At 44.6% G+C, this 27,179-nt stretch overlaps 1 protein-coding gene across 1 annotated transcript in view; it reads left to right on the forward strand.

The window, feature by feature from the left end:
* The window catches only part of INTS4 (integrator complex subunit 4), a 60,014-nt gene that overhangs the window by 12,683 nt on the left and 20,152 nt on the right, over positions 1–27,179 (forward strand). Inside the window, exons 5-16 of the mRNA XM_054974628.1 lie at positions 347–532; positions 1,149–1,199; positions 2,176–2,264; positions 2,539–2,659; positions 5,945–6,016; positions 7,299–7,473; positions 8,676–8,881; positions 9,982–10,124; positions 11,994–12,109; positions 13,425–13,558; positions 22,643–22,800; positions 23,876–23,969. Of these exons, the coding sequence (XP_054830603.1) occupies positions 347–532; positions 1,149–1,199; positions 2,176–2,264; positions 2,539–2,659; positions 5,945–6,016; positions 7,299–7,473; positions 8,676–8,881; positions 9,982–10,124; positions 11,994–12,109; positions 13,425–13,558; positions 22,643–22,800; positions 23,876–23,969 (1,545 nt within the window). The remainder of the gene's footprint in view (positions 1–346; positions 533–1,148; positions 1,200–2,175; positions 2,265–2,538; positions 2,660–5,944; positions 6,017–7,298; positions 7,474–8,675; positions 8,882–9,981; positions 10,125–11,993; positions 12,110–13,424; positions 13,559–22,642; positions 22,801–23,875; positions 23,970–27,179) is intronic.

Raw genomic sequence — 27,179 nt, forward strand, 5'->3', positions numbered from 1 at the left:
GAATCTTTCCTAAAAGTAGTTGCAGCCCTGAGCCGGCTGCAGAAACCAAAATGGGAGGGTGGTGCACCAAATCTCAGTTGAGCCAGACTATATTTAGCGGTACATTTAACAGAATGAGGGCTGTTTGTGTGACTGAGAGAGGCAGAATTTAGCCGGTCAGTTTCTGGCACGGTGGCAGCTACCGGTGGAGAGCATAGAGCCGCTGCATCAAAACAATACACTTTAGTGTGACTGTTTCACACATGCAAACCCTGCCCTGACCGTCTCCGTTTGATAACTGAGGTTCTGACACGAAGTATTGATGACCATCTGTTGTTCTTACCGGTTATCCGTGTTCGTTCTTCAGCATCTGACTGATTCCTCCCATGGAGTACGGAACAAATGCCTCCTGCTGATCGGCTGCCTTGGGACCGTGGAAAAAGGTGCCTCGAAAGAAGCAGAAGCCCAGCCTGCCAAAGACGTCCAGAAGATCATAGGGGACCATTTCAGCGACCAGGACCCTCGAGTTAGGACTGCAGCTATCAAAGCAATGGTAGGGGTGGATGGTGGCTGGTAGTGGTTGATAATCTGGGCAGAAGCGATTCTGTTTTAGGAAAGGGGCCGGCTTTACAGTGAATCACTTGTTCAGATTGCAGTGATGGGCAGTTTCCAGGACAGAGTTTGCATAGCCGGTTTGGTGTAGGGGGTAAAAGTGGCAGGACTGTAATCTAGAAAACTGAGTTTGATTCCCCACTCCTCCGCTTGAAGCCAACTGGATGACCTTGGGACAGTCAAAGCTCTCTCGGAGCTCTCTCAGCCCCACCCACCTCACAGGGTGATTGTCATGAGGATAATAATAACATACTTTGTAAACCACTCTGAGTGGGTGTTAAGTTGCCCTGAAGGGTTGTATATAAAGCGAATGTTGTCATTATTATTATTATTATTATTATTATTATTATTATTATTATTATAATAGAGTTTGCACAGAAGGTGAAAATCATTGTTTTATCATCTTGTAAAATCGTCTTTGCTTGCTGTGTAATTTAACATCTAAATTTTTTGTAGAATTTGCAGCTGAAATATTTTAGTGAGGGGAAAAATTGAGGTACTGTAATAACAGTTTGAAATATTTTTTTTGTATTTATTTTTTCCTGTATTTATTTTAGCTCCAGTTGCACGAAAGGGGATTGAAGCTGCAACAGACAATTTATAGCCAGGTAATTAGAGTGTTAGAAACATAGCAGAAAGGAGGCGTTGCATCTGAGTGGGTCTTCGGGTGATATTCTGGCAATTAAATCGTTTTATCCCAATGATATCCCTTGTGACTCTATATAAAGAGTTGTAGAAGTTACTTCTTAAAGAGGCATATTAGGGCTAGTATGGTGTAATTTTATTTATTTATTACATTTCTAGACCGCCCTCCCCGTCGGACGGGCTCAGGGCGGTGTAACAACATACAATTTGTAACATACAGTTTAAAACAATAAAAACATTATAAATAAACATTTAAAACATTATTCCATGTGCAATAACATTTCTCAGATGGTGGGTATAAATATTAAAATCCAGCATTTTAGGCGCAGGGCTTGGCTCTTACATAATGACCTGTGTCACACTTTATGAGCTCCTGCATGGGTGGTGGATGGTCTTCAGTGGTATGGCCGGCGAGAGGACAGCCTAGCCCCCCCAAATGCCTGGCGGAACATCTCCGTCTTGCAGGCCCGGCGGAACAATAACAAATCCTGCTGGGTCCTAGTGTCCTCAGACAGAGAGTTCCACCAGGTCGGAGCCAGGACTGAAAAGGCCCTGGCTCTGGTAGAGGCCAGGCAGACCTCCCTGGGGCCAGGGACCATCAGCAACTGCTTATTAGCTGATCGAAGTGACCGGTTAGAGTGTTGGATTAGGACGTGCAATGATCTGGAATCCTTAACTAATTCATGGAAGCCTGCCGGGTGACTTTGGGCCTGTCACTATCTCTCAGCCTAACCTATTCTCCCAAGATGCTTGTTGTGAGGATAAAGTGGAAGGGGGAACAATATGAAAAGCCTTTTCGGGTCACCAATCAGGGAGAAAAGTGGGACATATATTTTATGTTTGTATGTTTGTAAATCTGCTATACTGAGTTTCTTGTTTGCAATAAACTGAACGAGTGGGATATAAATGGTTAATGTCTGGCTGGAACCTTTGTTTCAGGCCTGTAAACTCTTAACGGATGATTACGAACAGGTCCGGAGCGCCGCGGTTCAGCTGACCTGGGTCCTCAGTCAGCTTTATCCAGAAAGGTACGTTTGGAATCCAAGTTCATTAAAGTAACTAAGGTGTGTGGATAAAGGATGAGTTGCCTTTTTTACTGGACCAGTGGTTTGGAAAGCTGTATGAGAGGAAAGGTGACCATGCTAGCAATGTTGTCCTTCCTTCACTTCCTCTGTTTAAAAAGATCTTCAGGTTGAACAAAGAATCTTCTGTTTTCCATCAGTCTGGCAACTGTGAAAAAAATGGCAACAATATGTTTATACAACAGCATGCCTGATGCGCTTCTATGTCCCATTCCTTCAGCATTGTTCCAATCCCCTCGTCTAATGAAGAAATCCGCCTAGTAGATGATGCATTTGGGAAGATTTGCCACATGGTCAGCGATGGCTCGTGGGTGGTGAGGGTTCAAGCTGCTAAGCTGTTGGTAAGTTCTGTTTTTCCGAGTTAGGAAGAGGAGGGGTGGGGCACGATGCGTCTACAGTTGACGGTGGAACACAAGAGGATCTTCATCACAGTCCCTCTGATTTTATCTCTGGGTTCCTTCTGTAATATGGCTTGGTGAACCTTTCTCTGAACGTTGGAGGGGAAGCTATTAGAAACCTACCATAGGGAGCCTGCCACACAGAGTGCTTGTGCCATTTCACCATTTTTTTAAGCCTCCAACTGTTTTTAAAAGCTTCTGGCATTTATGAACATAAAAATTAAAAAAACAAGCCTGTGTATTTCTACCTGATTGATAGGTCTGCTTCCTCCTTCAAGCGGATTCAGTGGGCTGTTTGTTGGTTTTTCAAAACACGTTTTGTTCTGTCTTTTTTTCTTTGTTTGCTCTCTTCTTGTGTCTGCTCTGCTGATCCTTTTTGTTTATTAGCTGAGCCTCGGATTACGTCTCTTTCATGCTTCCCTCTTTTCTCTCTGGCTGCTGCTTTCCCCTGAAACTCGTCCTTGTTCTCCCCATCGCCCCTTCCCAAATATCCAGCCCCCCTCCCCAGCTGTTTAAACTGTTGTCTTCTTAGCTTATAAGCCTGCTGGCAGGACTCCTGTCTAATACTATTTACAGTGTCTTATTGTTAGGCGCTTTAAACAATAGCAGTAAAATATTCCAGTGCAGCACCCAATGAGTATAAGGCTAAGACTTTATTTTGTCTCCCCAATTGTTACCCTAATTGGGGGGGGGGGGGTCTCCTTGTGAGTTGGGGGAATTAGCAGTCAAGGAGACACAGCGATAGGGAGTAACTAGGATCTCCCCCAATGTATACCAGGATTGTTCCCTTAGAGAACTCTCAAATAATCAGACAGATGTTCAACAGGAAAGGTTTCTTTTATTAACAGAGAAATAAAAGGCAAATGTACAGAGAACCACACACAGCATACACACAGAGCTAGCTAAGAAAACAGGGAGAAAAAAAGGAGAGCAATTCAGGGTAGGATGATATTTACCAGTTCTGGAGAGAGGGAAGATCCGTGGGAACAGCACTTCACAAAAGAGAAGGGAGGGCTCAGACATAATCTGAGGGTGTGTGGCTGGGTCCCGGAACACACACACTGCACATGGCTGAGGGCAGCCCAGTTATAGAGCGAAACGTGCCCTGGGGCAGACTGATGTCTCTCTGCCCCCAAAGTGGCTTGATGGCTGCCTCTGGAGGTGGACAATGGAGTTGGGAGAGGCTTCATACGGTGGACTACAAGTGTGAAAAGTGCTTGATGATCTTGCTGTTACCGGATGGGAAGAACGATCAGGTCCCTGAATAGCTCTGATTAGGAAGGTGGGCGAGGGAACTGTGGAAGAGCGTGGATGAGATAATCTCCGGAGCTTCTTGGAAGACCTCTTTGTGTCACTTAAATGCTTCTCCGGGGCGTGGAGGGGCAGCTAGTCAATCTGACACTCCTGATAATTTTCCAACTCCAGCTGGGTTTGGCATCTTTTCTGCCTGGCGAGGCAGTGTTTTGTGCTTAGGGCACACGAGGAAAAGGAGTTTATGATATTCCACATTCATAGCCCTTTCAGTGTGAGGAAGGGGTCTAACACAATATTTTCAGTAGTTTTAAATTTGGAGCTATTGCTTGTATTGCAGGTGTCGGCCGTTTTGTAAGACTCCTGGATCCGGAGCTCCTGCTTTGGATGCAGAACGTTCCAGATTCAGTCTTTGGCATTTCCCATTTAAAAGATCTTAGCTAACATGTTGTCTAATGTCAGTCCCAGAATTGCTTATGCTATGTTTCAGCATTTTTTCAATTCTGGATTGCATTCTTGCTAATGCTACGTCTTTGTAAACTCCTGTTTGTTTACCCTAGAGCATTGTTTATGGCAGTGTCCTTGATATTGACCATACTAATCTTGCTCTGCGTAATCTGCCTTGCGTCTCCGTGAGAAAGGCAGACTATAAAGGACAAAAATAAATAAAATAAATGAATAATACTAGGGCTGGGAAACGAAGAGCTGTGGACAGCCCCTGGCCAACAGATTTTTGGGCTAAGTGGACGAGTGATCTGACTGGGTATGAAGCAGCTTTCCCCCCATCTTCTATCCCAGGGTTTCCTGTTCAATCTTCTCTTAGGGGAAGCTGCCAACTAGGCAGTAGACCTCTGAATCCCGGTGCCAGGAGGCAGTACCAAGCGAAGGCCTTGGCCTTTAGGTCCTGTTTGTTGCCCCTCCCCAGGGCAGCTGGTTGGTTGGCTGCGTGAAACGGGATGGTGGCCTAGATGGACCACTGGTCTGGTCCAGCAGGGCTCTTCTGATGTTCTTAGTACCTTTCTCACAAGGACCTCTGATTCCCCCAAAGCAGTCAGATCGCTCTCCATTAAAAAAAATAAAAATAAACCCTGAGGATTGACACTTCCAGGAGGTATGGCAAATCTCCCCTGCCTCAGGAATGCCAGTTGGGGGCAGGGGTTGACAAACTGCAGACTCTTCGACAGCTGGCAAAATATTTTGCGGTTACAGCTCCCCATTAAACTGGACTTGCCACTTGCTCACTGCTGCTGAGCTGACGGGAAACCATTGGAAGCTGCTGGGGTTTGGTTTATTTTGCTAGAACGGTTTTAACTGCAGCATGCTGGCCGACCACCGCCCATTACAGATAGGCTTGCCAGATTCTTTATGAATAGAGGTGCTGGTTTACCGGATTGCAGGGTTCGGGCAACCAGTCTGGGAATCGGACACACTTGAAGTTGCCTTTTATTGAATCAGACCGTCGGTCCATCAAGGTCCGGATTGTCTCCTCAGACTGGCAGCAGCTTTCTTGGGTCTCTGGCAGAAGTCTTTCCCGTCACCTACCGCCCGATCCTTTAACTGGAGATGCTGGGGATTGAACGTGGGACCTTGTGCGTGCAAAGCAGAGACTCTTTCACTGAGCCACAGCCCCTCCCCAAACCATCAGATGGTTGGAAAACAGAGCTTTTGTGATTACTGCTGCTTCAAGTTTCTAGCCCTCATGGTTGCACCATTTGATGACTTTTGTACTCATCCTGGTTGAAGATCACAATGATTCTACTCAGTGTGAAGCAAGGAGGCAATAAGAGGGGGTGGAGCTGTTGCATCTATGCCCTGCTCATGGGCTTCCCCAAAGCCTCTGGCTGGTCACTTTTGGAAAGAGGGTGCTGGGCTGGATGGAACCTTGGTCTGATGGATGCTGAGCTCGGTGTCCACTTTACCTGTGCTATATTCCAAATCACCTTGCTTCCAACTTGTTTCTTTCTGTCCTTTCTCCAGGGATCCATGCAGCAAGTCAGTTCTCATTTCTTAGAACAAACTCTCGACAAGAAGCTGATGTCTGATCTCAGGGTATGGAAATGTGTGTGGGGGTTTTTGGGGGGGGCGGGTGAGGGGGAGATGAATGGGGAGGAGTGAATCTTGATCCTGGCAAGCTAGACGTTGCACAGCAATGTTTCTTTTTAACGGCTATCAAGTGGTTTCTGAGCCTGGGGGCAGTTGGACGTTGACGTTCTTTGAAGCGAGTGAAACTTGAGCCGGCAGCTACTTTCATGAAGCCTTTGTAATCTAGTAATGTTATCCTGCCTCCCTTCCAGGAAAGAGGGCCCATCCTAAGTTGACAGCATTTGGGCTTGGAGACATTCCTTTGCTTTTTTCAGTACAGGAGAAATGCACCGTATGAATTTTATGCTTTATGACTCGATCGTGTTTTGTAAGCAGCTTACAGCAGGTCCTTTGGAGAAACGGCATACAAATTTTCCACATAAATAGATAGAATTTAAATTGTCGAAGGCTTATATTGTCGAAGGCTTTCATGGCCGATAAGCCTATAAGATAGAATTTAATATAATATAAGCCTATAAGATAGAATTTAGAATATTTGTAAGCCTTTGGCAGCTGTTCCAAGCAACTGGTGAAGGAAGGGAGAAGGTGTTGGGAAGAAGGAGGCAGAGAGCATAATCCATCAAATATTTCTCTTGTGCGAGTGTAGTTTAGGTAGGTAGCTTTGTGGATCTGCAGTAGAACAGGAGGCTTTGACACCAGTGACACCTTAGAGATCAACATGGCATCCAGCTCTTGGCTGGGATATAAAGGCTCAAGGATCTCCACTTCTCCCTGTATCTGAAGAAGGGAGCTGTGACTCTCTAAAGCTTGTACCCTGATATTCTTGTTGATCTCAAAGGTGCCATTGGACTCAAATCCTCCTGTTCTTGTGCCACTGAAATTTATGCCATGCCTTTCTTTCCAGTGGTGACCCAGAGCAGCATACACCCTTCTCCCCTTCACCATTTCATCAGTACACCAGCCCTGTGAGGTAGGTTAGGCTGAGTGTCTGAGTGGGGCTTCAAACTTGGGAGTCTCCCAAATCCTAACCAGTCACTCTAACCGCTACACCATGCTGCCTTTTAGTTAATAGGAACTGTAGAACTGTGTAGAACAGAATCTCCCTGAGTGCCTTGGAAGAAAAATTACGAGCGAAAAACTTGACAGATTGTGAAATGAAAATTGTCGGTCAGAGAGCATTGCCGTTCTGTTGTCTAGCCAAGGCTAACATATTAAAGTCACTACTTGAAAGAAAAGAATGCCTTGTATTCCCAAACCATGATTGGCATGCGATCTGTTATGTCTACAGAGGAAGCGCACAGCCCACGAACGAGCCAAAGAGCTTTATAGCTCCGGGGAGTTTTCAAGCGGCAGAAAATGGGGGGACGACGCTCCCAAAGAAGAAATAGACACGGGGGCTGTGAACTTAATTGAATCAGGCGCATGTGGAGCCTTTGTTCATGGCCTGGAAGACGAGATGTACGGTATGTGGAGGCCCTCCTGCCAATGTACTTTAATACTTTTACTGGATCCCTTCTTCCAAGACCTGAAGTGGACCTACTGCCTTTTATCTAATGTCACTTTTAAATCACTTCAAAAATAAACACACAAAAACACAAAGAGAAGGAAAAGGTGTTAAAGAGTCGCTTTGCGTTGGACCCAAAATTTTACCTAGTAATATTATAGAAACACATAGTGAACTTTTAAAATATATGGCGAAAGCAGCAGGAATAGTTTATGCAACAAAATGGAAGACAGAATCCTGATTGAACAGAATGGACAAATAAACTCTATGAATATGCATCACGTGACAAAATTAACATCTTATATACACAATAGACCAAGCCTAGAATTTCAGAAAAAATGGAAAGGTTTTATTGTGTAGCTGAAAGTTAAGAAAGACTAAGAACAATTATCAGCAAAATGAATTAGTTATCGAATTTGTAATTTAATATAATATATTGTAATATAAGGAGATGGAAGGGAGATATATTTTGTAGTTTATAGATTCTGTTATTTATAGTTATCATTAATTTATATAACGGTTATAAAATTCTTTTAAATATTTTCTCATGTTTTTTTTAAAATTTGCTTTTCAAATAAAATATATTACAAATTGAATAAATAAATAAACATATGCACCCTTAAGATCTCAGCTGTCCCCTTTAAAAGTTGCCCTCCCTTGTTACTATATTGGCTGCCAAGCCCCAACTAAATAATTGTTTTTGTACTCAACTTATACAATCAAGAGGTCTCCCCCCTGCCTTTAACAGCCTTGTGTCCCAAAAACTTGATCTTTCCCCTGCTTAAAAATTTGCGCCAGAAATGGCTCTATCCAGTAAGCACAGATAGCTCCAGGACAGAGTGTGGGGGCATAACGGCAACACAGTCCCCTTGTCCGCCCAGGACAGCATAGCCTGAGACATGGGGGACATTACAGCATTGGATCTGTCTCTTCCTCTTCTCTCCATTCACTTGTATGGAACCAGGATACTTGTGGGGAAGGATTCAATCCCCCAAGATGCAGTGGCAATTTACATTGCGACACGGTTGCGCGTATTTGCTTTAGGTTAGAAAATGACTTGAGCTAGCCCGCCTGTGGCCCAAATTGATTTTCTCCCCCCTCCCCACCTTTGTGTGTCAGCTTCGTTTCTTGATGTTGTGTGTTTGCCTGTGCTGTTTCCAGAGGTCCGGATTGCTGCGGTCGAAGCCCTCTGCATGCTAGCCCAGTCTTCGTCCTCTTTTGCGGAGAAATGCCTCGACTTTCTGGTTGACATGTTCAACGACGAGATCGAAGAAGTTCGGCTGCAGTCGATCCACACCATGAGGAAGATTTCCAACAACATCACTCTCCGAGAAGACCAGCTGGACACTCTGCTCGGGGTCTTGGAGGCAAGCGTTCCCTCTGGGAAGGGCTTCGCTGGTGGTCGTGCCCAGGGGTCCTTTCATAAAAAAGAGCTGGCGGAACTCATTAGCATAACTCATTAGCATATGCCACGCCTCTTGCTATCGCCAGAAGTGTGTCATTCGTATAACTGATTTGCATATGCCACACCCCCTGACATCACCTATTCTGGCTGTTTTGGATCCAATTCTGGCCATTCAGGGCCGAAATTGGGCCCAAAATGGCAAAGAGGGGCTGAAAAGGGCCCCAAATGGTCAGGATCGGGCTGCTGATGAGCGGGAGAGTGATCCACCACCCGTCAGAGGCCCGATCCAGGCCGTTTCGACCCCAATCCAGGCCGAAACGGGCCCAAAATGGCCGAGAGTCAGGTGGGTGGGGCCACCTGACGTGACCTCTTTGGGGAACTGCTGGAACTGCATTCCTGTGTGTTCCCCCTCGAAATTAGCCCTGGTTGTGCCAAAGATTCTCACTGTAGGCTTTGATGCTTTCCCTTTTTGGCTACCTAGTCTGTGACTCCCTTCCCTACTTTGATTTGTACACAGGAGTTCAGAACATGGCACAAGCTTACACTCTCCCTCCTTCAACCTTGCTTTCTACATTTTTGGAGTGCTCTAACTGTAGTTAGCTGTCCTTTCCAAACTGGGCAAGCCACGGTTAGCGCTAACTTCCAAACCATAGTTTGAAACAATGGTCAGAAGTGGCTTGCAAACCATGGTTGGAAGGTTGGCAGCAGCTATAGCTGTCTGATTTGGAAGTCCCAGTAAGCTGCAGCGGCTATAATTCTAAGACAGGAGAGAATTGGCATGCAAGGAGAAAGGGATCCGCAAAGGCAACACAGCGATCATGGTATTTGAGGATCCAGGGACGTATCTCCTCCGCATCTCCTCCCTGGTTTGTAAGATTATCCAAAGAGAACAGTGTTTGTCTTTGACATGGTATCAGTCCCTTTCCTCCTTTATGTGAATCAGTTCTCCACTCCCTTTCATGCACAGCCTGCAAGCACCCCAAAAGGGTTCTGTAATCGACTGGTTCAGGAATCAATCATCTTAGCAGACACAAACATCCTTTTTTGTGCATCTTGCCTTAGGATTCTTCCCGGGATATACGAGAGGCGCTCCACGAGCTGCTCTGTTGCACCAATGTTTCGACAAAAGAAAGCATCCACCTTGCCCTGGTGGAGCTCCTGAAAAACCTCACTAAGTATCCCACCGATAGGGAGTCCATCTGGAAGTAAGTATTGATGTGTCCCCTGCCCCAGTAAGAATCATAATGATTTAAAACAGTTTCGAGGTCCTGATTCCAGAATGCTTTTGTTGCAAGAAATTAATTTGTATGGGCTTGTTTATATTTGGGCCTATTTGGATAGCTAAAGGTTTTAAAGTTGATATTAATGAGGGCTAGATTTGAGCCCAGGAGCCCGTTAAAGACTGACTAGATTTTCAGGGTATAAGTTTTCGAGAGTCAGAGTTCCCTTTGTCAGATACAAGGAGCGGGAAAAGGAAGGGGTCCTTATAATCCAGGCAGTGGATGGGAGGGGTATGCTAGCTACAATAAATAGAGTCTAGGTGCGAAGTGCAGAAAATTAGCATTTATAATGTGAGAAAAATCCTATGTCCCGATTCAGCTATGGGGGATCCATTGTTCCAAATTTGCAAATAAACTATGGTGAATTCTTTTTTGCTTCTAATAATGATCTTAGAATTCTGGTCTGGTTTCGGAAAGCCCGTGGTTCTGATAAATGACCGGTAGAAACAGCTGCTGTTGGCCTCATGGAAAACTGGAACAATATTTAACAACAATATTTAACCATAGCCAGGAAAAGATAATCCAGTTGGCTTCCTGAATTTTAATTTTTCCTATCAAGTCTTGTCAGCGCAGCTAAATATTGCAGTGAAATGACTTACTGTTCAGAGATGTTGCATAGGCTGAGACACACCTCTAGTGGCTTACTGTTCACTGCTTGCATCAGATCTTCACATTTAACAACAACAACAACAACAACAATAATAGCAGTGTGTTTATATACCACCCTTTTGGACAGATCAGTGCCCCACTCAGAGCAGTGAACAAAGTCAGTGTTATTACTATCCCCACAATGCAGCTGGGGAGCTGGGGCTGAGAGGAGTGGCTTACCCAAGGCCACCTGCTGAGCTTATGGCAGTAGCGGGAGTCGAACTAGCAGAGTGGCGATTCCCAGCCCAGCCGCTTAACTGCTATGCTACAGCAGTTCTCAGCATCATTAAGGCAATGATGGCTTTGATTGTAAATTTTTTATTTAAACAATAAACAGTAAGCATAAAAGATAAGAAAAAACTCAACAATCTAAAAAAACAAATTAACAGTTACATATAAACAGGAAAATAAACAGGAAAAGCAACTAATAATTAAAAAAAAATGAAAATACAACTTAGGAAGATAGGGGGGGAAAGGAAAACTAAACTTCAAGTTGAGTTCCAGTTTTCTCCGCGACAAATATATATCGTTTTCAGAGTCTCACTCATTCTATGTTAAACATAAGAGCCCTCTTTTTTTCTATCATTTCGTGATTCTTAATCCATAAATCCAGATATCATCAAGTCATTATTATCTATTTCATGTAAAAAGTCAATAAGCTGTTTCCATTCAGCCAAAAATGTAGATGATGTCTTTAATCAGAGAAGTAAGTTTTGCCATTGATACAAACTCCAAAACTTTTATCCACCATTCCTCCATTGTAGGCGATACTGGAGTTTTCCATTTTTGTGCAGTTCCAGTTTTGACAACCGAGGCACCGTTTAAACAATGGTTAAGGCAGTAATGGCTTTGAGAGCATTAAAAAGCCTGGCTTAAAATCGTCTTGGCGGATTTTTACTATTTAAAATTATTTCTAATAATGCATTTACACAGTTGCTCTTGTCTCAGTTGTCATCTCCTGTCTAAGGAACTGATGGAGTGCCTGGCCTTTTAGCTCTAGAAATGCTGCAGTATTGGTTGCTGTCATCATCACACTCACTGGACCATGCCGGATTTATTCCCAGCTCTTTTGTTTTTGGGTTATCGGGAGTGAGAAGCCTTCTGCTGGTTTCAGAAGCTCACTGTTGTTAATCTCTTTCTTTGCAGGTGCTTGAAGTTCCTGGGAGGCCGACATCCCACCCTGGTGCTCCCACTTGTTCCAGACCTGTTGGGTACCCACCCGTTCTTTGATACCCCAGAACCTGATATGGACGACCCAGCTTGTATCTTTTTCTGTTTTTCAATGTCCGGCTTTCTAAAAAAATATCACGGACTTGGGTTTGTCACCCAGAGCTGCTTTCGGGATTGTCACTTACATGCCCTCCTTGAACTTCCTCTGCTCCTGAGAAGTAGCAGGGCCCAGATCCTGCAGTAATTTATCGGTTTATTCCTTAACAGAAGCCGAGGCCTCGGGCTGCCAGGTACGGACACACTTGCTCCTGGTCCAAGCCTCAGCTGGCAAAGGTTGCTGGCGAACGTTCCCTTCTACCTTTCTCTGTGTGAGTGAATGGCATGCAAAAAAAGCAAAAGGGTACATTTTGAGGAAGTTTTTATAACTTTTAACGGCTGTAGCTTTTACCAAGTGCCCCAAGAAGTGTCGGTTTTGTGAGAGCGGTGGAGATCCTCTCTAAGAGACAAAACAGACGAGACTCCTGACGCGTGGAGGACACTCGTCAGTTTCCCACAAGGTTCCATGGGAAATGTAGTGAGAAAGGACTTCGTTCTGCCAAGGAGAAGAGGGGGGAGAATCCCTCTTCTCCCTGGCAGAGATTCTTTCTCTAGGCATCTCGTCTAGTCCGTTCGGCTCCCTCTCGCCCCTTTCGTCGCCACCAGCTTCCCTTTCTCTCCTGAAAGCACTCCGCAGCCAGAGGAAGCTGAGCATGCGGGTGCCGGAGAGAGGGAGCCAGTTGCGCTGGCAGCAGTCAGAGGGATCTGGCAGTGGCGATAGTCCCCTTGTCCCTCTTGCCTCTGCCATTGTGCTCCCCTTGTTCCCCTAAATGCACTCAGCAGGAAGGGGGAGCCTAGCCGAGTGCACTGGCATGGGCGAGAATAACAAGGATCCTATCACTGCTATCAGCTCCCTCAGACCACTGCGAGCACAATCACACGCTCAGCTTCCTCTGAGTGCGGAGTGCTTTTAGGGGAGCAAGGGAGCTGGTGGTGGCAAGAGGGAGCCGAGCGGACTAGACAAGATGCCTAGAGAAAGAGTCTCTGCCAGGGAGAAGAGGGAGTCTCTCCCTCTTCTCTGTGGCAGGGGTTCTTTCTCACTACACTTCCTGTGGAACCTTGCGGGAAACGGATGAGTGTCCTTGACATTCCGCGCTCTCAATTGCCAGGATTCTGCGGAGGGAATAAGAAGCACTGTGACAATTATACTGTAGTGTAGGCATGCCCTGAGTAATCCCTTGGTACTGATATCACTTCACTGTTAGGGGACTTGTATTTTGCAACAAGCTATGATTTGTACTCTCTGACGGGATTTTTACAAACCCTTTCTAGTCACTTAGGGGGGATCCTTGTTTTCCTGAAACTGCTCAGATATTGCAGTCTTGGTTCTCATTTTCAACGCTGCCAAATCATGCCCAACGATGCCAGCCCTCTTCTCGGACCACACCTTCAGGCACTACGCCTACCTTCGGGACAGTCTTTCACACCTTGTACCTCCTCTGAGAGTAAGTCTTTTAATTTTAAAAAAATATTTTAATACTCAGTTATACATCAAATGTGGTGGTGGAAAGTGCCACTGTGCCATAGACATCGGCTGGGGTTTGCAAGGCAAGAGACTGACAGAGGTAGTTTGTTTTTTTTTTTTTTAGAAAAATTTTTATTGGGTTAGAGCATTATTATTTTTACATTACATTCAATTTTCCCCTAATTTTTCATTTCTAACCCCCTCCCTTTCCCCCCCTTTTGTTGACTTCCAACAGCTTTCCCACCCTCTGTCCCTTTTCCCTTACTTCTATTAAATTCCTCTGTCTAAAACAAATATACATTCTCCATTATATTAAGCAGTACATCTTTAACTCCTTTACTTATTATACACCCAAACTGTACGTCTTTAGATAAACAATTTATCCCATTTTCCAATTTTGAATATTTCTATATATCATAAACCTGTATATCATAAACCATAAAAATTTCCCACCTTTAAATCAAACAATTTGATTTGTTCTCTATATGTTACTCATTTCATCTTTTTATGGTAATTCTATATAACTCATCACATAATCAATCAGTTTAACTCTTCTATGCATTCAGTTTGGTGCATATAAATCTTATCAAAAAAAGAAAATATTGTTAATTACTCAATCCTCATATTTAAACCTTATCATTGATTATTCTCTATCAATATTCTATCAATTAATCTTTACATATCTTTATATATCTCAATCAATTAATCTGACTGCTTATAAATTCACATTTCTCTTCCTCCCCCGGTAAAGTCACCCCTCTCTTTTATACTTTTATTATACTTCAGTAGTTCTCAAACTGCCACAGTTTTCCTCCCACCTCCCATTTCTTCTCCAGATGTTGTTTCAGCTTCTCCCAGTCTGTGTTAAACTGCCCTGAGTCCAGATCTCTCAGTTTTCTTGTCATCTTGTCCATTTCAGCCATATACAGCAATTTGTAGATCCAATCTTCAATAGTTGGCACTTCTTGTACTTTCCATTTCTGCGCATACAAAAGTCTAGCTGCTGCAGTCATATAAAATATCAACGTCCTATGATGGGCTGGAATTCCCTCCATTCCCAAGTTTAGCAGCAGGAGTTCTGGGTTCTTATTTATTTGAAACTGTAAAATTTCACTCATTTCTCTTATTATTTCCCCCCAGAACTGCCTAGCTACCTCACACGACCACCACATGTGATAGAGGGAGCCCTCATGCTTCCTACATTTCCAGCATTTATTAGAAGTGTTCAAGTTCCCTAGCGCAATCTTCTTTGGTGTCATGTACCAACGATAAATCATTTTGTAGATGTTCTCTTTAATATTAGTACATGTCGTTATCTTCATTGTAGTTTTCCACAAGTATTCCCATGCCTCCATTGTTATTTCTTTATTGAAATTTATAGCCCATTTCACCATCTGTGTTTTAACAATCTCATCCTCAGTATACCATTTCAACAGTACTTGGTATACCTTAGATATTCTTTTCTTGTCTTCTTTAAAAAGGGTCTGCTCTAGTTCCGAGTTCTCTGTTCGTATGCCCCCTTTTGCAGAGTCCGAGTTGTATAAGTCTCTAATCTGTCTATACTGGAACCAATCATAGTTAGGTGATAGTTCCTCTTGCGTCTTTATTCTAAGTTTAGATACTTCAATTTTAGTTATATCTTTGTATGTTAAACATTGTTGTTCATTATCAACAGCTCTCGGGTCTATCACCTCATACGGAACCACCCACAAGGGAGTTCCTTCTTGTAGGTAAATTCTGTACTTCTTCCAGATTGTATATAAACTTCTCCTTACAAAATGATGCAGGAACATCGAGTTGACCTTTACTTTGTCATGCCATAGGTATGCGTGCCATCCAAAAATGTTTTTATATCCCTCTAGGGCTAATAGTTTCTTATTCTTTAGTGTCATCCACTCTTTTAACCAAACTAGGCAGATTGCATCATGATAAAGTCTCAGGTTGGGCAGTTGCATTCCGCCTCTTTCCTTTGCATCTTGTAAAACTTTCACTTTCACTCGGGGCTTCTTGCCTGCCCAAACAAAATCTGATATTTTCCTCTGCCATTTTTCAAATTGTTTAGAGTCTCTGATGATTGGTATTGTCTGTAGCAAAAACATTACTCTTGGTAGCACATTCATCTTAACTGCTGCAATCCTACCCAACCATGACAAGTTCAATCTATTCCATTTGATCAAGTCTCTCTCTATCTGAGTCCATAATTTTTCATAATTATTCTTGAACAAATCTATATTTTTTGCAGTCAGCTCAACTCCCAGGTATTTCACCTTACTAGTTACTTCACAATCCGTTGTTTCCATTAACAGTTGTTGTTTCTGCTTAGTCATGTTTTTGCATAATATCTTTGACTTCTTTTTGTTAATAAAAAAACCTGCCAAGTCTCCAAACTCCTTGATCTTATCTATCACTTTTGGCATGTTCTCCAATGGATCTTCTACAATTAACATTATGTCATCTGCAAATGCTCTGACCTTATATGAATAGTCCTTTATTTTTATTCCTCGTATTTCCTCATCTTGTCGTATTTGTATCATCAGAATCTCCAATACTAAAATGAACAACAATGGAGATAACGGGCAACCTTGTCTTGTTCCTTTACTAATCGTCAATTTCTTAGTCAGTTCATCATTCACTACAATTGCTGCAGTCTGGTCTCTGTAGATTTCTTTAATTGCTCTGATGAATCTTTCTCCCAGTTGTAGCTTTTCCATAGTGGCAAACATAAAGTCCCAGTTTAAATTGTCAAACGCTTTTTCAGCGTCCACAAAGAAGAAACCAACCTCTTTATCACAACGCTTGTCATAGTATTCAATAGCATTGATCACTGTCCTTAAATTGTCTCTTATTTGTCTGTCTGGCAAAAAGCCTGCTTGTTCCTCCTCTATGACTTCTGAGAGCCACCCCTTCAGTCTCTCCGCCAATATCTTCGCAAAAATTTTATAATCGTTGTTAAGTAATGATATAGGTCTGTAATTTTTCACGTTAGTCAGATCTTGGCCCTCTTTTGGGATCAATGATATATTCGCTTCACTCCAAGTGTCTGGCATCCTTTGATCCCTAAAAACTCCATTCATCACCTCTTTTAGGAATGGTGCCAGTTCATTGGCCATTGTCTTATAAAATTTAGCCGTAAGTCCATCTGGCCCTGGCGCCTTTCCTAGATTTGCGGATTGTATTGCCTTACTTATTTCCTCATCAGTTACTTCACTGTTCAACTTATTTCTCCAAGCTTCCGAGATTTCTGGAAGTTTGGTTTTCTCCAAATATGATGCTATTGATTCTTTGTTTACTTCTTTTTTATTATACAGCTTAGCATAGAATTTATAAAAGGCTCTACTAATGGTAGTCTGCTCCAAGTACGTTTTATTTTCTTCACAGATTTTATTTATTATTTTCTTTTCCCTTTTCTTCTTCAATTGCCATGCCAAATATTTCCCAGGTTTATTAGCGCCCTCAAACGCTTTTTGATTCAGTCTTTTAAGGTTCCACTCCAATTCTTTATTACTCATTGCTGTTAACTGTTCTTGAAGAATTTTGATTTCCTGGTATATTTTCTTTTTTCCTGGTCTCTTTTTTAACTGTGCTTCTTTGGCTTTTATTTTCTCCTCAATCTCTTGTCTTTTCTCCTCTTTCTTTTTCCTTGCTCTGCCATTTAAGTCCATTAGTATGCCCCTTACAACCGCCTTATACGCGTCCCAAACTTTGCTGGTTGGTACTTCTTTATTCACGTTGTATTGTATGAAAAACTTTGTCTCTCTTCTCAATATTTCCATATTCTCACTTTCCTGTAACAAGTCCTCATTTATTCTCCAGGCTTTCCTTTTTCTCCTTTTTCCAAATTTCCACATAATTGGGTTGTGATCTGAGCCTACCATCGGCATTATCTCTACCTCCTTAGTCCATAACGCTAAGTCTTTTGAGGCCCAGATCATATCAATTCTTGATAATGTAAAATGCCTTGCAGAATAAAAAGTAAACTGTCTGGTTTTAGGATATTCTCTCCTCCATACGTCTTCGAGAGTCTCTTGTTGAATCAACTCAAAAAAAAGCTTTGGCAATAGTCCTCTTTTCTTTTGTGCTGTTGTAATCTTTTTGTCTAGTTCCAAATCTGTCACTCCATTGAAGTCTCCAGCAAGAATTATCTGGTCATATACAAGATCGTCTAAGTGCTTCCTTAAATCATCAAAGAAGCTTTCCTTTGCACCGTTAGGTGCATAAAGTCCGACTACCAACACTCTCTTTAAGTTCCAATTGCATTCCACTGCTACAAATCTAGCTTCTACATCTCTCATAACAAATTTTGGCTGCAGCTCCTCTTTTATGTACAACACCACTCCTCTTTTTTTCTTGTTGGAGGCCGCTACAAATTCTTTGCCCAATTTTCCAGATTTTAAATATTTTACATCCTGTTTTCTGATATGGGTCTCCTGCAAACAAACAATATCACATTTTTGTTTTAGTAGCCAATGAAAAATATTTTTCCTCTTATTCGGTGAGTTTAGTCCATTTACATTCCAAGATAATACTTTACACTCCATATTCATGGTTTTGTTGGTAAGTCTTTTTCATTGTCCTTAATAAATCTCTCCATCTCCCGCTCAGATCTGATGCGTTTTTTTGCCCCTCCAAACTCAAAGGACACTCCTTCCGGTAATTCCCATCTGTACCTGATATTCATGTCCTTCAAAGTCTGAATTAGCACTTTATATTTTTTCCTGTCCAATAACACTGATCTGGGCAGTTCCTTCATTATGATAATCGTCTTGCCATCAATCTCCAATGGGTCTTGGAATTGTTTTGTCACAATCCTCTCTTTCATATTTCTAGTTGTAAACTGCACAATCACATCCCTTGGTAATTTCCTCTGGGTTGCAATTCTCGAGTTCACACGGTACGCCACATCTAGGATAGCCACAATTTCCTCCTCCTCCTTCCCCAGGTATTCAGCCAACACCTCAGTCATCTGTTCTTGCGCTGACTTCCCTTCCACTTCTGGCAGTCCACGAAAACGAAGCTGCTTCTCCATGTGTTTAGTTTCTGCAACTGACATCCTCCCCTTCACCAGTCTCATCTCTGTTTGTTGCGTATCTATTAAGTTCTCCATCGCGTCTTCTACTGTTTTGACTCTCTGCTGCGTTCCTTGTAATTCACTACTAATCGTTTCCACGCCTTTTTTCACTTCTGACAGCTCCGACTTTACTGTCTGTGTAACTTCTTTAACCTCCTTAATAAGCTCCAATTTCGTGTCCTTAAGTTCTTTCATCATGTCTACAAGTTTTTTGTCCAGATTTTCTATTGCCGATTGCCACTCTTTTTTCGACATCGTGGGGCTTGCTTTAGCTCGCTCCCACGAATCTGCTCTCTTCCTTAGCTCCGTGGCGTATAATTAAACGTTTTCCTTTTTTTCAAATGTCCCAATCTTTGCCAAAATTAGATTTTTAAATATCCAAAATGTCGGGCGTCTTTTCTCTATGGTTTCTCTATGTTGTTGTAATCCAAAATGGCCTACTTCCTCTTCCGCTGAAGTCGCGACCCTTCCCCTTTCAAAAATGGCGATTCCCTACTTCCTGTCCTTCGGCAAGGGCCGCTTCTCTCCAGCCACTCTATTGTTATTACGCACTTCCTGTCTCCCGTCTTCCCACAGCAGGTCTCGCGATGGTGTCTTTTTCCCACAGCTCCAAAACCACAGGTATTCAAAACAATAGTCCGATTTTTGTAATAACTTCTTTAAACTTAGTCTCTTTTAAAATACAACTCCTGCCGAGTCTTCACCTCCTTTTCACTAATCTGTTGCAGTTTAAAAATCTCTTTCCTCTCCGTTTTTATCAATCTGTCCCGTTTCAAGAGATAGCGATCTTTACCTTCTCTTCAGCTTTCTCGGGTTGTAATCGCTGTTTCGATCTTGAATCCTCCTCTCAACTTCCCTCTCCGATCGAAGCTTGGGTATGTAGGTCTTATGCCAGCCGAATTGGCCCCAAAACTGCCGCAGAGATTATAGCCGACCCGTCGCAAGGTGGGACCTCAAGGATCAGGGGGGAGACTCATTGAGTAGAGCCCCCCCTCGTCCGAGATCTAGCTCACCCTAGGGTCTTGAGCGTTCTTTGCCTGCTCCCCGCCTGAGAGCAGTCGGCTGCGGGTTATTTTCACCCCTCCGGCCGGTTAAAACGGCAGTCCGGTCAGCTCCGCAAATGGAGCTGCGTTAGACCTCCATGAATCCCAAACCGGAAGTCGACAGAGGTAGTTTGTCATTGCCTTCCTCTGTGTAGCAACCTTGGTTTTTGGTGGTCTCCCATCCAATTATTATCCAAAGCTGACCCTGCTTAGCTTTTGAAATCTGACGAGATTGGGGTTTGCCTGGGCTATCCAGGTCAGGGCACACAACAAATACATGTTAAGAAAGCATAACAAACAAAGGGGAAAGACCCAAAAGAAGTACAAAGTGAAAAAAGTTTTAAATGATTGCTATATAGTTTTACAGTTTTAACAAGATGATTTTGAAGCTTTGTTGCCTATAACAACATCAACAACAACATTCAATTTATATACTGCCCTTCAGGACAACTTAATGCCACATTCAGAGACCAGTTTACAAAGTATGTTGTTATTAGCCCCACAACAATCACCCTGTGAGGTGGGTGAGGCTGAGAGAGCTCTGAGAGAGCTGTGACTGACCCAAGGTCACCCAGCTGGCTTCAAGCGGAGGAGTGGGGAATCAAACCCGGCTTCCCCCACTCCTCTGCTTGAAGCCAGCATTCTATAAGCTTTCTGTCACATCTTTCTATAAGATTCTACTATTAAATGGAGGATGAAGAGTTGAGTGCTGGTTGGCAAAAGATAAAAACGGATTCCAAACAGCACGAAAAGCATGTGCACTCCCTTGATTTTTTCCCCCCTAATCTAATTTATTGTGTCAATTTTTTCCAACAAGAGTTTTTATGCAGAGTAATCACCATTCTTTATCATCCCTTGGAAACGTGTGATGATTAATCTCTGCCCTGTATCCTACCACTCCATTCAGCAAACTTCCCCCACCCTGAGGAGGAGATTTTCCTCCAACGGAAGAGACCCTTAAGCTGGAGGAAGGTTTTGTCTGTTGGAAGAACTTCCTCCAGCCTAGGACAGGATACTGCCCCCTTGTTTTCACTCTTCCTGGCCTGATCTTGAAGCAAAAGGTACAAATGGAGAAGTGTAGGCTTCCAGTCTAGGTCCAAATAGCCTGGTCTGTTTAAGAGCTTTACATTTTAATTTAATTTAATTTTTAAATGTTTACTTCACTTATACCCTGCCTTTCTCCCCCAATGGGGAGCCAAATCGGCTTAAACGATTCTCCTCTCCTAATTTTTCCCCCTTCACAACAAACCTTGTGAAGTAGGTTAGGCTGAGTGTTTGTGACTGGCCCAAGATCACCCCGTGCGTATTCTTGGCAGAGTTGGGAATTGGACTTGAGTCTCTCATATCCTAGTCCATCACTCTAGCCACTAGACTGGCTCTCAGTGGCTGTAGCCTGTGTGGTTGATGAAAGATGCAAAATCAGGCCATTTGCCAACCAGGTAGGGAGTCTCTCCCAATTTGGGGTTTCCCAGGCATGCAGAAAAAATATAAATAATTGAAACAAAAACGTCAGCCTAGTAAGGACTTGAGCATGCTCTAGGAGAGGTGGAATTTAAAGAGTAGGTGAGAGTCAGGCGGAGGAAAACACCATGGGAGGGGTGGGGAGGAAAAACAGCCTGCCCCTGAGAACGTAGAGATTCCTGGTCCTAGATCCAGAGGAGTTAGCCGTGTTAGTCTGTAGTCACAAAATAGCAAAGAGTCCAGTAGCATTTTTAAGACTAGCCAACTTTATTGTAGAATAAGCTTCCGAGAACCACAGTTCTCTTCATCAGATGCATCTGACGAAGAGAGCTGTGGTTCTCAAAACCTTACGCTACAATAAAGTTGGCTAGTCTTAAAGGTGCTTACTCTACTCTTTACTATTTAGAAATTCCTGGAGAGGGAGGTTTTGGGTGGTGGACTGAAATTTCCAAATCGTCCTTTTGGGGTACCTCTGTCTCCTGGTTTAAAGTTCAAGGTCTAGTAGAGGTCTGCGAATTGTGGGACTTTGCAAGCCAACTCTCAGCTCCTGTGTGTTTGTGTATGTCATGGCCAGGATTTGCCGGTTCCAACGCTGGCGCCAGCTTTAGGAAATGTTGATCTGGAAGTCAGATGACCTCTTGAGTGCCAGAGTCCTAGTCAGAGATTGCTTGATATTCCCGGCTCTCCAGATTTGCTCTAAAACATCCTCGAGAAATCAGATTTTTTATTTTTATCCTCATCTACTAAGAGAATAGTGTTAGAAAGGAGTGAACAGAGAGATGCGCCCAATGACTTTACATTGTTCTGCCAGGGATTTGGTTGCCAATCCTTTTATATTGGTGAGCTTCTACTTAAGGGGTGTGTTTGACTGTCTGTACTCCAGATCGTAGTTTCTCTTTAGCAGTGCTTTCAGAACAATAGGTGGAGGCAAAACCAAGTTATTCAAAAGGGCTTTTTACACAGATAGGAGGTCTGTGTTGTAGGGAGGGAATCTCAAAGAGATGCTTCGCTAATGAGATAGAAACCATAGACCACCACTGTGCTGCCTTACGTCCTTTCTTTTGCTCTAAGTATGTGCTCCTATGTGCCGTCTGTTGCTTTAAGTCTGACCCTACTGGGTAGTTCTGTGTTGTCTAATGTCAGTCCTAGAATTGCTTCTGCTCCATTTCTACTAGAATTCTTCAACTCTGTATTGGATTTTTGCTAATGTTCTGTCTTTGTAAACTTGCATTTATTTACCCTATGGCATTGTTTATTGAAATGCCCTTGATATCAGCTGTGCTAATTTCACACTATGGAATCTGCCTTGAGTCTCAGCAAGAAAGGCGGACTATAAATAAATAAATAAATATTGGCATGCATTTCTAGCGGGAGGGGGCTGGAGGAAACGGCCCCCCCGAGTTCCAGAGGCACGGACAGCAGCGGGAGCGTTTCAAGGTGGAAATGCCCATCGCGTCCTTTGGCACCCATGTATCCCTCCCCTTTTGCTCAGTTGCCAGGGAAAAAGTTGGCGTCCTCGCCCGTGTCCGCCAGTCACGCTCTCCCGGAAGATCCCTCGCAGGAGTTCCTACAGCAGAGCCTGGAGAGAGTTTTCAACCTTCAGCATTTGGACCCACAAGGCACTCAGGAGCTGCTCGAGTTCACTATTCGGTAAGGTTCCGAACTCGAGACCCCGCCCTCCACGCTCCGCCTTCGAACATCTCCTGCTGTTCTTTCCGTGCCGTTTCCATTTCCCTGGCTTTTCTCCTCTTGAGAGCCAATGTGGTGGGGTGGCCAGAGTGTCAGATGAGAAACCGGGAGACCCAGGTTCAAATCTGCCCTCCTCTGCAGAAGGACCTTGGGCCAGTCGCACCTTCTCAGCCTAACCTGCCTCACAGGGTTGTTGTGAGGATAAAATGGAGGAGAGGAGAAGGCCATAAGCTTCTTTGGGTCCCCATTGCGGGGAAAGGCAGGGTGTAAATAAAGTAAATAAATAGATATAATTATCTTGCCCGTATTGGAAAAGAAAAGGTTAAGCTGCATATGCATGTGACGATAAGTATGTTGCTGATGTGCCCCCCTCCTGACTCAGAGACCCAGGGTAGAGGAACTCGCCCTTTGAAATGCTATAAATGTTCATGGTGGCCCAGAGAATGAAAATGTAGATCAGTGAAGGGGAGAGGCATCTTCTAGTCTCCGCCCTGCCTTGGAAACCACTCGCAGGAGATGATTTTCTCCTCCCCCCTTCTGCTCAAATGCCTTGTGTAGCTGTCTTGTAGCAAAATAAGAATGAACAATACAGCATAACTTCTGTTTTTACCTGAACATGATTTCCCAGGCAAGGCTGTTTTCCAGAAAACCTCTGATAGCCAGCCTGGAAGAATGGGTTTGTATTGCTATACATTTTATCTGGTAGCCTCAGTAAATTCTACTTTTAAAGGGTGTAGAGCTAATGATACGGAAAAATTCTGTACACAGTATCTGTTTGCCCTTCAGTTGTGTTCCTGTAGCATTGCGATGTGCTCAAAGCCTAGTATGAATCCCACAACAGGAGATTTCCCCCTAATCTTTCTGGGGTTGTTGATATTTTTTCAGATGACTTCAGTCCCTGGTTCAGCACTGGGGCTGTATAAGCAAATCAGAGATCAAGTAAAGTCATGGGTTGATATGATAACCCACAAAGACAGCTTGAGTTGACCGTCTCTCAGTAACAAACCGGTTTCTTTTTTCCTCTCTTTTGTTCAAGGGACCTTCAGAGGTTTGGAGAGCTCCAATCCGAGTTAGCTGGGATGGCCGACTTCTCAGCAGCCTATCTCCGATGTCAGCTGCTGCTCATTAAGGTATGCCTTACTCTTGATGCCGTTTTACCGCATTTGCCGGTGCTTGTTCCAAAGCACACATGTTCCAGCGAGTGCTAGTGTGACGGACTCCGCTTCCGAGGCTGAGGTTTCCAGTCAGTGAGCTATGATTGACACGTTTCCTTCCCCCTCCCCATGTGGCTAGCCTGAAATGGCAGTTGGGGATGGAATGTTGGGGGAGCTGGCAGTTGGAGTTGGAGGGGGAGAGAAAACAAGAGAGTGAAGGGGAGTGGGAGCCTGGCTTTTGACCAGAGAGGGTCAGCCAGAAAATCCTCTGTGAGAGGAAATAATGTTTGTGAAGCACTGTTAGGCCTTGGACTAAAGTGGGGAAAACCAGCACTAACTCCTGCTGAGACTTGAGAGATCTGGGACTTATAGTGGGCCAAGGAAGCGGGTCGAAAGGAGTCTCCCCTTCAGTGCCAGGAACAGGGTTATAGCTCATAACTATAACGCCTGCCCAGTATCTAGCAAGGGTTTGTCTCAGTGGAGCACCCTTAAGTCTGGAGAGGAGGGAAAGACATGCTGTGTCTCTGCTTTGAAAGGGAAACATTTGTGAAGCAGTGTCAACCTCTGAAAGACGCCAGCAACCTAGTGTTAAACCAAGTGTTTTGTGCCTCACACCAGTGAAGTTGCTGTATAAAAACCTTTGTTACGTCAGTTCAAACATCTGCCTACCTGCCTTTTGATGTTAACCTTCTGTAAATAAATCTTCTGTTACCTTTTGAACCTTCCCGAGCCTTGTGTGCCAATTTCTACTAAAGGGAAACGCAAACCCCTGATCTGTTCCCTACTAAGACTTGGCTGGGTAAGGGTGGGACAAGAAAGAAAGTTGACGCTACACATCAACCAGGCTTCCCAGTCCAGTATACAGCTTCATAGGCTTAAAGAGGAGAAGTTTTACCTCAGGGTAGGGGAAGGTCAGCCTAAGCCTTGATGTGGGTGTGCAGCAGCTGGCCTTTATTTATTTTATTTATGTCATTTATTGTCAGCCTTTCTCACTGAGACTCAATGCGGATTCCACAGTGTGAGTGTACAGTCAGGATCTAGGACAATTTCATGAACAATGCCATAGGGTAAATAAATACGAGTTTACAAAGACATAACATTAGCAAGAATCCAATACAGAGTTGAACAAATGCTGAAACAGAACATAAGCAATTCTAGGACTGACATAGGAGCACATATTTAAAGCAACAGATAGTACGTAAGGCAACATAGTGGTGAAGTCTATGGTCCCTAACTCATTAGCGGAGCAACTGAGACCCCTCCCTACAATACAAAAACTTCTTTGAATAATTTGATTTTCCATCGTTTGCGGAAAGGTAGAAGAGTGGGGACTCTCCTGACCTCCTCAGGCAGGCTGTCCGTAGGTGTGAAGCGCGAATAATGTGTAAACATTTCAGAAGCAATTAAGCTAGACTTTAACTTTAAAAGGAGGAGCCCCTATGTATTTGCCAAGTGAGAAATTGCCAATTTGTACCTCCTAAGGACAGCACAGTAAGATGGAGGCTCTCAGGAGATAAACTGGACAAGCAGGATTAGGATTCGGCATGTTAGCTAGCCGTTCAGTGGCTTCTGGTGTCGTAGCCGTTGCTGGCTCTGCAAAACAAACAAAAACAAACAAGCTCCCTTCGGTTCCTTTCCCCCACGCTGTGAATTGGGCACAGGATCTATGAGGAAATTAGTCATGGCTTCATCATTTGTTTGTGTTTGGCAGACTGGAGCTTTTAATTTTTTTTTAACAACCATCTAGCTGCTGCATGGAAATAGAAAGTACCCCAGTTCAGGGATGTACTGCATGCTTTGGTGATGCTCCGCTTGCACAGTGGACTTGCTTCCTGTAACATTCACTGTCCGTCTTCTGTGCAGCCCCACATGGGGACTGCGCCTGCGCAGGCCTGCCGACCGGATTTTTCTTTTTAGCAAACGTCCACTAGGGGGCGCACGTCCGACCCAATGCGCATGCGCGGCCGTTTCCCGCCCGAGCGACATTGGGCAACATCGCCCCCTTTCCCCTCAGTTTCTTCTTTGCCGCCGACCGGTAAAGATCTATTTGTCCGCTTTTCTGAGGAAACTTTTTCTGATCGTGAAGATGTCTGAGAAGTCGCTTTTTAAGCGCTGTTCCACCTGCTCCACGAAGATGACGAGGACGGACGGTCACTCTGTGTGCCTCGAGTGCCTGGGAGAAGGGCACATCGTCGGGAAATGTGAGCACTGCCAACGGTTCACCCCGAAGGCGAGGGCTGAGAGGGCGAATAGGCTGAACGCCCTGCTGTGGAGAAGGGCGATGCGGGCGTCGGGGGCTCCGGGTACCCCGGGGGGGCCGCCACCGGCTGGTGGGACGGTTGACACCCCCCCGAGACGAAATCTGTCCGAAGGGCCGCTTCCACTTCGCGTTCCCGCTTGCCGGATCGCCGCCAAGCCCAACACCCGACCCCGGATCCGAAGGAGGCTGCGAGTTCCGCGTCGGGTCGCAAGCACTCCACGACCCCGGATCCGAAGGAGGCTGCGAGTTCCGCGTCGGGTCGCAAGCACTCCACTCCGCAGTCAGATCCGACTCGGAAGCAGCACTGTTCCAGGTCCCCGTCGAGGTCGGAACCGACCGCCACATCGGCTCCGAAGGTGCCGAGGACTTCATCAGATCCGAACATCCCGGCTGGGTCGGTTCCCAAGCCGTCGGATCCGACCCCGACTCCGATGTCATCGGCTCCGAGGCCCACTGAATCGGCTCGCACTGGTCGTGTCCCGAAGGCAGGCCCTCGATCGGATCCGAAGGTTTCGGATCCGTTGTCTGTGTCGCCGGCTCCGATTGACCAGAACCGAGGCTCCGATCCGACTTCAGCCTCCAAGGGCGGAAAGAAGTCGAAGAAAAAATCTAAGCACCAGCAATCGACGTCGGTCCAGACGGATGAGGTCCTCTGGGAGAAGCCCTCGACCCCATCACCGCACCTGTCATCTCCGTTGCACCACTCCACTGATGGCGATGGTGATCTACCTGACGCTCCACCTCGGGCTGCCGAGACGTGGCGTGCCGATGACTATATGGTGAGGGGGGACCGGCCTTACCACCTTCCTCGGAGTGGCTACGACAGAGAGGGCTCCCTGTATGCCAGCTCTCCATCGTTTGGCAGGGAGTATTGGGGCGACACTCGGAGTGAGTTCTCCCACTATGGTTCTCCTACACGCGTCTCA

Source organism: Eublepharis macularius, chromosome 3 (assembly GCF_028583425.1).
Source record: "Eublepharis macularius isolate TG4126 chromosome 3, MPM_Emac_v1.0, whole genome shotgun sequence".
Classification (NCBI taxonomy): Eukaryota; Metazoa; Chordata; class Lepidosauria; order Squamata; family Eublepharidae; genus Eublepharis; species Eublepharis macularius.